The following is a 13924-nucleotide window of genomic DNA, read 5'->3' on the forward strand; positions in this document are numbered from 1 at the left end:
TACTGTTAAGTTTAAAAACATTTAATCCAGGCTAAAATAACTATGAACATGACATAGAAAACTCATATAGATCAAGCACCTTGTAAAGAATTTAAATAAATTTACTTATATAATTGAAGAAATAGTTGGAGTGTTTTCCTATAAAACTTACATGCAAGACAAAATAGACAGACAGTCATAAGCCACATGACATTTGACAGACCACATATACTGCAGTGGTGGCATAAGATTTTAGTGGAGCAGGGGCTGGGGGTTTAGCTCAGCAGCATAAGCGCCTGCCTTGAAAGCAGGCAGTCGTGAGTTAGATTCCCGGTACCGATAAAAAGGAAAAAGACAAAAAAAAAAAAAAAAAAAAGATTTTAATGGAGCTAAAAACTTCCTATCACTTGGGGATGTCAAGCTGTCATAATACTGTATGTTACTCACATGTTTATTGTGATACTGGTATAAATATATCTGTTGCAGTGCCAGTCATATAAAAGTATAGCACATACAATTATGTATAATACAATAATACTTGATAATAAATTACTGTTTCTGGTTTATGTATTTATTATATTATACTTTTGACTTTTAGTGTATACTCATACTTATTTTTAAAATGTGGATTTGACATAAAACAGAATGTCGTGTTAATACCAGCTGCAGCTTCCTACATCTCTGTTTACTGCATAATCATTTTCTCTTGTGCTTGATTTATCTGGTATTTTGTTCATCATAGCCCTAGGAGCACCAGTGTATTATATATGTATAATATATACTTCTATATGTTATATGTACCATATATATGGTATGCGCCCCCCCCATATAGCCTAGATGTATTGTAGGTTCTACTATCTAGGTTTGTGTAAGTATATTCTGTGTTTATGTGATCCCAGAAAAACCTGACAACATACACTCACTACATATCTCTGTCATTATGCATCACATCACTGTATAAATGTTATTTAATTGATTTGTTTTGATTATTTAGAACTAAAGGTAAACTAAAATTAATCTATGATCTTTAATCTTTATTAATTACCTGTTTGACAATGGCATTGTGCTAGACACTGGATGAATGTTTTAAAGGTGGGAAATAATTAGCATATGAGTATATCAAGACAAAAAGGAAATACCTAAAAACTATTAGTCATTGGTAGGCAAGTACAATGTAAGCATAGATGCTATAGGATAAAAAACAAGGGAATGGCCAGCACGAGTCCTGGTTAGTCAGGAAAGGTTCTGAAGCCATTAGGAATTAAAGAACAAAATTGACTAACAAGATACCTGAAGAGCATCAAGAATGAACGTATTTCATGCTCACTCTAGAGAAATAGGAAAAGCCATTAGCCAAAGGGGAGGCCCTGAAGATCTGGTCCAACAAGGATAGACTCTCTTTACAAAAAAAAAAATGAAGGCATGATTGCAGAGGTCCAGGGAACCTAGCAAATAAGCCCCGAGATGGAGAAATTTACATTTGCCTAGCAGTCACTCAGAGCTATAGAATCCTGAAAGAGGAAATGCTGTAAAAAAAAAAAAAAAGATAAATAAGAAAGACTGTCCAAATTTTTTTTGAAAACTATTTTAAAATGTGTATTTGTTTGTTTTCACAGTTGGGAATTATATACCGTGACATTAAGCTTGAGAATATTCTTCTTGATTCTAACGGCCATGTGGTGCTGACAGATTTTGGTCTGAGTAAGGAGTTTGTGGCTGATGAAGTGAGTATTATATTTTAATTTGAAGTCAGTAATAGCAGAACATGAACAAGGGTGAAAATTAGCCGTGAAATAAACATTTAACAGGGCAGTACTATATGAATTAGGAACTTTGGTGCAAATTTGTTCAAAGGAACATTTTGACATGAGCAAATGTAAAGATTTCTAGTTTAATATTATGTGGAACCATCCTATTAAAATTGCAGTGAATCTTTCATGGATACATCAGAATTCTCCAGTTTAGAAACAAAATAACTATGCTCTTAACTGACTCCATAAAATATATAAAATATGACTAAAACTTAAATAATGTTTTAAACTTTTTGGCAGTGTTATGGCTTAGCTGGTAGCCAATAAAGAGCCACAAAACAAAGCACATATCATGAACATTGTAGTTGTAAGGGACATACTATGATGGCCCTTTGAACTCACTTTATAAAAATGTAAGGATCTCCTAATTCTTCAATAATCTTCCTGAGTTTTATACTTAAAGTGCACTAAAATATAGTAGCTAATGTGCAGACTTTAGATAAAGAAGGCTTTATATTTTCAGTATTTAATTATAATTTGTTAATATTACAAATACATTTCATTACATTTTACATATATTAGCTGTAATTAAATATTTATGTCACAATCATAACAAAAGTTATATACACATCATCTTGAGTTCCAAATTAGGCTCAGATTAAACATCCCCAATCTGAAAATCCAAAACCCAAAATATTGTGAGCATTGATATAATGCCCCAAATGAAAACTTCATAGATCACAGTAAAACACACTCATGCTACATGAAGTATATTTAGTATCCTCAAGAGACATGATGCCCTTCTTAGCCCCCTTCACCTGGATGTATTTTTTCACACACACGTAGATTCCCACAAGAAGCCTGCCACTCACAGATGTTAATGAAATGGCTCATATGCAGGCCCTATGTGTCAAGGGCCTCCAAAACAAAACACGAGGCCAAGGCCTTGTAAGCATTATTCACTGTTTATTTGCTTATTCTCTATTGTAAAGATACTTTTGAAAATGCTAAAAGGGGTTGAAGATGCTCTTATGGGTAAGAGTGATAAGAAAAATCAAAAGCAGTTTTGATTACCTCTAGCACAAAAAGTCAAGCTGTTGGAAAAACTGAACATAAGTGTAAGTATGAAATGTCTTACAGAAGACAATGGCTTTGGAATGACCATCATAGATGACCTGAAGAAACAGATGGGTAAACTGTTGAAATTCTGTGCTGAAAATGATGAATAGAAGTTTATGAAAGATAGAAAAATGCTGCATAAAGCCCAAAATGAAGATGTCAATTCTATATTGAAATAGTAGATCCATCAGCGTCACTGGGAACACATGCCACTTAATAATGGGATGATAATCATGAAGCAAAGCTTACTGTGATGAACTAGAAATGGAAGGTAACTGAACATTCAACAGGCCAGTTGCAGAAATTTAAGAAAAGGCACATGAAGTTTTTAAAGATCTATGGTGATAAATCTTCTACTAAAATGAAATGGGGAAGAAATACATTGGCGAGTTTACCAAGGTCATCACTGGGGAAAATATGACAGCAGAACAACACTGATGAGTGTCACCTAGAGAGATGTAAGCTATGGCTGATGAGGTAGCCCCTCCAGGAATTAAGGCTGTCAAAGACAATAATTATCCTGGGATGTGCTACTTCAGCAGGTTTATATAGTGTAAACTTGTGAGATAAGCAAAAGCTTGTGTCTCCACTGTTTAAAGGAATTGATTTCTTATCGGTCTGTTATTATGCTATCAAAAAGACGTGGAATTCCAAGGGCCTCTTTCCAAAATAGTTTGACATTTCATAGCAGCAGCTTATGCTCTTACGTGGAAACTGGACTGAATGAAGACTGCAAGTATTTTTTTTCCTCAATAGCTGCTTTGCTTATGCTCCAGCTGAAGTTCTCATCAAGAATAATACTTACGCATGTACTCCCCCCAAATGTGACTGTTAATTCCATCATGTAACCGGAGCATCCTTAGATCACTGAAGATAAATATAAAAACACTTTCTTGAACAGCTTTCAAGCAGCAGTGAACAGAGGCTGGTTGTGGAAGGTTTTCAGCAGGAGTTTAGCATGTGAAATGCTGTTGCCAGTGCTTAGCACTAAAGATGGAGGCATGTGCTTCCCAGCACAACCTCTGACCTATGGCTGTGTTGGGTGGTGATGATGAACAAAATGATGGCTTTGAAGATTTAGTATGTTAAGTGAGAAAGAAATGATGCATGACATCCTTACATAACCAAAAACTGTCTTTATAACCTGGCTATAAGTGGTAAGAATTAGATATCAAGGAAGTTCTTAATATTGATAATGAGGCTCTACTTGTTCATTGACCAGTGGAGAAATAGTAGAAAAGTTCTGAGTCAGGTGACCATGATAATAATGACAATGAAGGTGTCATTCCTAAACTGAGAAGTACCTGTAGGCAGCATGGTGAAAATATGTGATAGGCTTATGGATGGACCTGAGCAGTGCGTATTCACAACAGAATGAGAAATCATGTCAGTTTATAAAATGAGAGGCTTCTAAGACAAGGACCTTTGTTTTGGAGGCAGATGCTTCTGGAGGATCACATTATCCTGAGAGACCAGTTCCCTGACCCCTCAAATGCTCCTGATGTATCTTCTTACCAAAAAGTAAAATGCAGCATTCAGTAACCTTTAAATCAAGACGCAGCATCACGATGGCGGCCGAAGTTGCTGCTGTTTGTTGTTGGTGGTGTTTAGCAGCTTGCATGGTTGCTTTGCTGGTACCACATGCTGCTTAGTTACTGTGGACACAGGACTTTTCACAGCGGTGATGTCAAGCCATACTTTCTAATGTTAAACAGTAAAATATGTGAGTAAGCATAAGACAATGATTATTTATTAGTTGCATATAAATGTTTAGCAGGGATGACATGATGCCAGACAGCCACAGATTGTCCATGTGGATGGCTGAGGGAGTAACAGCTTTGCTTTCTCATAGTACATTGCATCAAATTTAAGTATTGTGCACACAGTTATTTAAAACACTATATAAGGTTACCTTCAGGCCATGTGTATAAGGTGTGCATAAAACAAAAGTGAATTTCCCACTTAAACTTGGTTCCCATCTCAAGATATTGCATTATGTGCAAATATTCCAAAATCTGAAAAAAGCGAAATCTTAAATACATCTGGTCCTGAGCATTTTGGATAAGAGACGGTCAACCTGTATAATATATTTCTGGTTACCTTTGGGAATATTGCCAAAACAATCCTGAATGTGATAAATCCTGATTTGTATCATGTCTGTATTTATTCAGTAAATATTTACTGATCCCATACCTATACTCTATTAGACAATACAATATACATGAAATAGAAATGACCTCCCCATCATGAAGCAAGGGTTATAACAATAAATTGATAGAAAATTATGGTTATGAAAGAGAGATTTGATGAATTTTAAAGAATTTACTTCCAGGATTGGTTTTTAAAAATTTTACTCCTTTGTAAAAATTTTAGTCATGACTTCAGTAAAATGTAGCAGATGTACATGTTTACTTTTGCATCTTCACTAAACTTCACAAATGTAAAAATAAGGGTAAAATAGGTGTACACTGAAAAAGGAAAGAAGACAGTCACAATCACATGTTGGTAGATGGCAGAGGACATTGTGGTGAGCTATTTGACATCCCTAAAACAACTGAATCCTGAACCAGGAAAGTGAGAAAGCTAAAAGCCGCTGCTTTCAACTCTGGACTCCCCAGAAAGGTTCAGGATCTAGGTGCCAGGTACTCTTCAGAGCAAAGAACAGGGAACACAGGGCCAGAGGATCGCTTGGAAGTCTGTAGGAGAAAGCCATAGTGTGCCATCTCTGCCCCGCGCCCTTTGCCCTTAGGAAGCCTCGCCTTCCTTACCCACATAGAAGACAGAAAAGATCAACTAGATTGGCTTTGAGTACAGGGACAAAGATTACAGCTGAGGATGAGGACACCAGATAGAGAATAGTAAGGAGAGTGAAAAGTGATACCCAGAACTAGCAACTTCGTGATCATCTTCCACCGCCTTCCTCTGAGCACAGTGATGTCCCTCACAGGAGTGCAGAGGATTCCTGACTGAGAAACCAGGATCCAAACATCAGTAGATGCAGTCCGCTCCAGATTTCAGGAGTGAGCCAGCCCACACAGATCTCCCTCCAGAGCAGCCCTCGACTTGACAAGCCCAGTCTGTGCCATAGAAGCATGTTTGTGGTGATGTCAGGATTTTTTCATACTTCAGTATATATAGTTCCTAGTACACTAGTATATTTTTTAGAGCATCTGAGGAGAACACAAGCTTAAAAAGACTGCCAGAGTCCCTGGCGTGTTGAGTGTGGGGCGCTTAAGCACAGAGAGAATCAGTGGTCGCCTTTTTCTTTGTGTGGAACCATTCATTCATTTGCTCACTCACTGCATTACTATTTGTTGAGGGCCTTCTCTGTGCTGGGTATCAGGTGAGGTCTGGTAATGGGACAGTGAAAGGATCACTTAAAGAATATATACAGGCTGATAATTCAGCAATAAGGAGAAGCAGACCTGGGTCCTGGAAAATACCAAAATGGTAGAACTTTTATCATGGTCAAATTTTTCATTTCTGGGACACAATACCCAACACCCACAACTAAAAGGAGAAGAGATTTGTTTTGGCTCATGTGGCAGTCCATAGTTGGCCAGCTGCAAGTTAGGGTGGTACAGCAGAGGTGCAGGGCCAGGAGGATTGCTGCTCGTGCCATGGCACACTGGAAGCAGAGTCAAGGGAGGAGCCAGGATGGGGCTATAACCTCCTGGATCACGCGCTCATGGCCCACCTCTTCCAACCAAGCCCCACCTCCTAATAGCAAGTCAGCTGTGATGCCTGTGTAATCCAGTCACTTTCCAGAGGTTCCCGCTATGATTGCGTAGGTGGGACATTTAGATACAAACCATTATCAGGATATGTAGAGGACACATCTAGACATCAACCGTAACAAACCCAAAACTAAAAAACCATAAAACAGCGCTGATCGGAATTAATACATCTTAATAGAGTCATGCAAAGTAGCCAGAAATTCTGGGACCAAGGCGGCCAGGTCTCTTCCCAAGGAAAGGCTCTGTTTTCTGCTAGTCTTGTCCACAGCCACCCGTAAAGGAAGAAAGACGGTTCTAATCAGATACCGTAGTCTTTGAGCACTTAGTTGTTCGGCAGGCTCTTCCTCCTGTACCCAAGCTTCCCACACTTCAGCGTTAAGTAGTCTTGGGTACGCTCTCCTACACGCTGCTAATTCCTACATATATATATGGCCAATCCTGATTTCTCTTCTGGGGTGAAGCGCTAAGTATGCCTACAGCATATCCACTGACTCCTCACAGGCTCCTCAAACCAAACTAACTTTCTCCTGCCCAAGTCTGCTTCTCTTTGAGTATAGTGATTTCAGTATAAATTCTGTTTTCATTTTGTGTGGGAAATGTATTTATATATTCAGGAATTTACTTTTTATGTACGTTTGTTGTTTCTTCTCATGAGGCAATAATTATCTCTATATTCATTAACATGATAATTCAAAAAACATATCTTAAGTACCTTCTCCATGCCCAGTATTATACTTGACTCTGGAGCAGTGATCACAAATGTTTTGGAGGTTTCAATGATAGCAGACAGCCCACTGCATGTGCATGCCATAGGCTTGCCACCACTACTCTAGAAGTATAACGATGAAAATTAATGCCTTGCCCTCTTGAGCCTGTATTCTAGAGGTATTTGACACATATTCATATAATTCATGTCTTATCAACAGGTAATATTTTACTAACCTGGGTTATAAAGTATTTATTTATTTATTTATTTATTTATTTTAGTACTAGGGATCGAACTCACGACCTTGCATTTGCTAGGCAGGAACTTGTGCCACTAAGCTAAATCCTGGGCCTTATAAAATTTATTTTAGAAACTATAAACATCTTTTAAATAACACTTTATGTAATTTGAGGCTTTTACTAGTACATGCTGTTCTGAACCACAAAATTTGATAAATCCCTTGATGTTCTTAGGCTAAAAGAAGACATTTCTATCTGTGCAGACTAGGATATATCTTCTGTGGGTTTCTTTTCTTTTCTTTCTTTCCTTTTTTTTTTTTTTTTTTTTTTTTTTTTTTTTGGCAGGAGTTTGCTGTACAGTTTAGTCTGGCCTTGAATTCATTTTGTAGCCCAAATTGGCCTTGAACTTATGGTGGTCCTCCTGCCTTAGCCTCCCATGTGCTGGGATTACAGGCATGCACCACCATACCCAGCATGAGTTTTTTTGTTTATTTGTTTTTAAATAGTGCATTTTAGCAAACTTTCATTGCATTTTGTTCCTAAGCAAGTAATCTGCTAGGTATTGGATATTTGGTCCTAACACTGAAGATTTAATGGTGATTTTTTTTTTTTTTTCTCTTTTTGAGACAGGGTCTCACTACGCAGTTCAGGCTGGCCTTGAGCTCACTTTGTAGCCCAAGCTGGTCTCAAATTTGCAGGGATCCTTCTGCCTCAGCCTCCCAAGTACTGGGGTTACAGGTGTGAGCCACCATGCCTGGCTTAAGACTGAAGATTTAAAAATCAGTTTAAAAGTAGTAATGGATAAAGTAAAAATAAATTTAGTAGAATTGAATTTTACAATGAAATAATATAAAAAAGATACATTCATGTGATTTTTATATTCTATGTTTTAATAATTTAACAATGAATATTTGAAATTTTATAACATCACCAGCACAAGTTTCAGTCAAGAAAAATATTGTCCCCCAACATTAAAAACCAAAATAGCTAAGTTAATAATAACCCACTGTTGTGTTATCTAAATGTAATAGAAAAAAGCATATAGATTTATAACTTTTCTCTTTCTAGAAATAGAAAAAAAATCTGACCTGTGATAAATTCAATGCTGTCATTTACTGATGAATTTTTTGAATATATAAGAGGCGTTTTAGTATAGTAGAGAATATATAATTGAAGTCATGGTATATTTTTCTGTTCACTTCCTAGCAGTGTGACATTGAACAAGTCACCTAATCATTAACTCTTCTAATTTCTTCATCTATAAAATAATACTTATCTTATCTAATTATAGGGTTTTCATGCTAATGTAATGAATTAATGCACACCAAAGTACTTGTTAACATTTAAAACACTATACAACCATCACTTTCAGATTACTGTGAGCAGAATTAAAATATGTATTCTTTCTACTGCATTAAAATGCGTCTTACTTAGTAAAAGCTTGGAATGTAAAGATTGACTGTATGTAGTTAATAAATATTCATATTTCCTGAATAAGAATAAAATAACTGAATCTGTGCTTTTATTGTTGACATTCTCATTTATAAACATTTTGCTGTTTTTCCCACTCATTCAGTACATATTGACCGAATGTTGTTATTGTCTTGTTGGGAATTAATAATGAGCACAATAGATAATAACAGGTTTTTAAAAAGTGAAATATATATGTAGTATATTACATAGTAATAAGCTGCAAGGTGACAAGTATGATGGGGAAAGAGATGGAAAATATCAGAGTAAGAACATGTTATAGTTAAATTGGAGTCAGGAAGTGCTTGGTCTAGAAGGTGGCAGTTCAGCAGAGACATGACAGGAGTGAGAGGGTCATCCTTGCAGAAATCTTAAGGAACAGATTTCTGGGAAGAGGGATCAGCCTAAGATGGGATTGCGTACGTGTGTTTGTGGGGTGGTAAGGAGGCCAATGTCGGTATGGACTGAGAGAAGGTTAAGATGATAGGAAATAAGGTCCTGGAGGTGATCGGATGGAAGAAGGATTGTGTAGGTTGTACAATGCATTGAAGGCCATTGAAGGGTCAGTGACTTCTCTGCACAAGATGAGAGCCATTGGTAAGAAGAGTGACATGATCAGACTTATTTTGGGAAGATAATCCCAGTTGCTAAGTGTAGTGGTCTTCTAAAAGGACAGGGAGAAGAGTAGGGTGTGAGAAGTGGTTGGATTTTAGGAATGTGTTCACACTGCAGCTAATAAGTTTTTTAAATGTAAAGTTAGATGTGGAGTATGAGAGAGCTACAGGAATCTAAGGTGTCTCTGAGAGTTTTGGATTTTTTGTTATGTTTTTGTTTTGTTTTTTGGCCAGAAAAGCTAAGAGGATACCATTGCCTTCACCCATTACTGGGAACATGTCTGGGGTTGGTGAAGCAATTGAACAGGAAAGATTGAGTCTGAACTATCTGTTAGGCACGTAAGCACAGATGTTAAGCAGATATATGAGTCTGGAATTTGAGAGAGAAATTTGGCCTAAATGCTTAAACTTTGAACTTGCTGGTACTTTTTGTAAATGATATTTAAAATTATAAAAATGGATGAGAATACCAACAGCTAGCATAGGTAGAAAAGGAAAAAAGGACAAATCCAAACCGTGGGCCACAGCAACACTAAGAGAATAAGGAGAGGAAGAGGAACAGTGAAGGAAACAGAAAAAAGCACTGGGAGGAAAGCAGATGAATGTGCTGTTTTAAAGCCAAGTGAAAAAAAGTGTTTCAAGCATGAAAGATTAACTGTCAGAGACTGTGAAGATGAGGATGAAGATTGAGCATTGGCTCAGTCTGTACCTTAGGAAAGAGAGAGCAGGAATAGACTCACTGTCATCACATCCATAGGTAACTATTTCTGTAAGAAAAGAAGAAGAATAGTGGAGTTATGTGAATACCATAGCAGAGGGCCAAATGGACTCGAGAGAGGTTTTTTTTTTTTTGGCTTAAAAAGTAAGAAATGACAGATACCATGTGCTGGTTAAAACAGTTCTGAAAGGCGGTACAAATAGATGAAATGATGGTGCAGGAGAGGAAGGAACACTGTCCTTGAGAGCACTAACAGCTGCACTGCACAGGGAGGGCGTGTCCTGTACTGCACTGTGATGAGGTCATCCTTGAACAGAGGAGGTCGAGGCACTGGGCCCAGATGTGAGTGCAGCTTCAGTGGTCGCCGGAGTTTAAACATAGCATGTCTTTGCTGATTGCTTCTATTTTCTCACCGAGGAAGGGAAACTTTTAAGTTGGGAGCGAGAGAGGAAAAGCAGAAAATAAACAAGAAAGGACACAAATGAATAAGCTGGGAGAATAAGTGGTTTTACCGCTCAGAGTTAAAGGCTTGCTGGAGGTTCATGATCATGATGTAAAGTGAAGTTGATACCCTAATTGTGTGTTTTTCTCCAGCCACATGTAGTTGCAGGAGTCCAAGGCAAAGGTGAGCAGTGGATTGAATTTAGTCTTGTTTTAGCACCCTTACTTCATGTGTATGTATCCTTAAATAATATACTGTTACCCTGTATTTTTATAACACACATGAATGGTATCCTGTTGGAAGTTGTAGGTTTTTTAAAATTTATTTTTGGAACTTGTTTGAGTTGGAGTTTTATGCTGCTGAATAATATTCTTGTATTATTTCCTTAGTGAGGTAAATTTGTTTTTTCTCATGTTAATTTGTTGCCATACTTTTAAGTGTTTGAAATACTCATCCTCCATAATTGTGCATTTTCTGAATTTCTTTTTCAAATCTTTCACCTGTTCCAAATCTTTAACTTTGTTTATTCTAGTCTTTTTTTTTCTTCCATTATCAGATTGACATTTTAATATCACTAGATCTACTTTTTCTATTAGGATTTATGTTTATTGAATCTTTTTAACTCTTAGTTATCATAAAATGACCATCTTAACCATTCTTAGAGGTACAGTTCAGTAGTGTTAATGATATTCACATTGCTGTACAGCAGCTGGCTAGGACTTTTTCATCTTGCAGAACTGAAACTTAATGCCCATGAAATACAACTTATTTAGCCCCTCGTGGCTCCCAACAGCCACCATTCTACTTTCTGTGCATGAGTTTGACTGTTTCAGATACTTCATGTAAGTGGAATCATACAGCTCACACCTTTCTGTGACTGGCTTATTTCACTTAATGTAATATCTTTGGGGTTAAATCCATGTGGTAGCATGTGGCAGGATTTCCTTTTTTAAGGATAAGTATTATATATATATATATATATATATATATATATATATATATCATGTTATATGTGTGATGTGTATCATGGTATATATGCATTTATGTGGTATACATACTTATTTATTCATCCACTGATAGACATCTGGGTTGCTCCCGCCTCTTGGCTGCTGTAAGTAATGCTGTAATGAATATTGGTCCTACAGATACCTTTTCAGGATCCTGCTTTGGGTAATGCACTCAGAAATGAGATTGCTGTATCTCAGAAGTGGGATGGTAAATCTTTTTTCGAGGAACCTCCGTAGTGTGTTCCATAGCAGCCGCACCATTTTAGTTCCCACCAGCCATGCACAAGGATTCCAGGCATTCCATACGCTTGTCAACACTTGTTATTTTCTGTGGTCTTTTCATTGTGGCTATTCTGATGGATAAGTAAGTTGATATCTCCTTGTAACAGGGACTTACGTTTCTCTAATGTTTAGTGATGTTGAGCATCTTTTTGTATGCTAATAGCTTTTTACATATTATCTGAAGAAATGTCCATCATTTCTTTGCTCATGTTTTAATCAGACTTTTTGTTGTTTTTTAGAAATATATGATTCATAAATATTTTCCGGCATTCTGTAGGTTCCTTTTCAGCTGCTTTTTTTCAATTCACAGAAATCTTTAAGTCTAATATAGCCCCGTTATTTTTTCTTTTGTTGCTTGTGCTTTTGGTGTCATGTCCAAGAAATCATTGATATATCCACTGTCATGCAGATTTCCCCCGTGTTTTTTTAGTCCCATAGTTTTAGGTCTTATGTGTAGTGTATAAAAATCAGGTGGGAATTTTTTTTATATCAATAATCCAATTCACTTTTAAGTGCTCATTCAATAGTTAATCCTTTCTCTGATGTTTGGAAATACAGTATCTGTCATGTAACAAAGTCGTGCATGCTCATGAGTCTATTTCTAGGCCATCCATTGAATTTCATTTGCCTTTTTTTTTTCCTCCCTGTGTCAAGACCAAAATTATCTTAAAGCTTCTAGCTTTATGATAAAGCTTGAATTTGGAAAGGTAACATCTTGTTCCTCTTTACCCTTTCCTACTGCCTTCTCTCTTTTTTTTTTCTTTCACTTTTCTCCCCCTTATTTTCACTGTTTTCTGTTCTTGGCTTTTTGTTTCTCCACATGAATTGTGGAGTCAGATTTATAAATTAATTTGGAGAGAACTGTAATCTTTGGATATTAAATTTTTAATTAATGAATTTTCAACAGTGAATAGTCACGTCTTCCTGTTCAGTTTCCTTTTTATATTCTCCAAAAATATTTTACATTTTTTTCTTATAATGTTTATACATATCATTAAATTTACTCATAAAAGTTTTGCTCCAATTATGAGTATTGTTTTTCTAAATTAGATATTTATATTTTCTTATCTAAACATAACATTATTGATCTTATACTTAACAGGAATTACAGAATTCTTGTTAGATTAATTTACAGATTTACTTGGTTTTTTTATGTAGATAATTATTAAAAGAAAAATCAGAACCACCATTTGTAAGTTATAATGGCTTTCTGTTCAATTCTCATGCCTTTTTGTCTGAAGCGTATGAGATTTTATTGTTTTGTATGCTATATATGCTATTTATATATTCTTTTTTAACATTGAAGTATATATATTTTAGACATGTAGTATGTTACTTACTTATGTTTTTTTTAATATTATTTAAGGAGAAAAAAAACCAAAAGGGTACAAGTAATACAAAATTTAAAAAATAAACAGTAAGAAATCACTAGTTAATAGATTACATATTCTCATCTTAAAAATAGTTGTTCAAGTTACAAAATTGAAGCATATAAAGTGGACTTTCAAACAGTGAGACCGCAAACAGTTTTGTTCAATGATCCAACAAAACTCAGTAATGTGATTATCTATCTCATACACTTAAACATATATGCAGTTATAACCTTTAGAGCACTTTCTTTTCTTTTGTACAATGACAATTACACATTTTGGGTTTTATTACTCCCATAGTTCTTATTACTTTTTTTGAAGAGAGTAAAACCAAATGCGACATATCAGAACAGAGTCAGTCAAATAAAAGGATGGACATAATAGATAATATAAAAACAAAATACAAGGTGATCAACAATGGTTACCATACTGCCTCTTGCTATCTTAAGAAGAATTGCCGATATCATCAGTTATAATAAAATTGAACAAA

The 13924-nt window shown here is 35.9% G+C and overlaps 1 protein-coding gene across 17 annotated transcripts in view; it reads left to right on the forward strand.

The window, feature by feature from the left end:
- Positions 1 to 13924, forward strand: part of Rps6ka5 (ribosomal protein S6 kinase A5) — a 171363-nt gene that overhangs the window by 107460 nt on the left and 49979 nt on the right. For 15 of the 17 annotated variants that reach the window (XM_063240809.1, XM_003472474.5, XM_063240811.1 and 12 more), the window contains one exon: positions 1596 to 1703. The exons of 1 other annotated variant lie outside the window; for it this stretch is intronic. In XM_063240809.1, the coding sequence (XP_063096879.1) occupies positions 1596 to 1703 (108 nt within the window). Of the gene's footprint in view, positions 1 to 1595; positions 1704 to 13924 lie in introns of those variants that run through there. One more of the 17 variants, XM_063240824.1, reaches the window with a different exon arrangement.

Source organism: Cavia porcellus, unplaced genomic scaffold (assembly GCF_034190915.1).
Source record: "Cavia porcellus strain 051 isolate PalLab524CR breed Dunkin Hartley unplaced genomic scaffold, mCavPor4.1 scaffold_31, whole genome shotgun sequence".
NCBI lineage: Eukaryota > Metazoa > Chordata > Mammalia > Rodentia > Caviidae > Cavia > Cavia porcellus.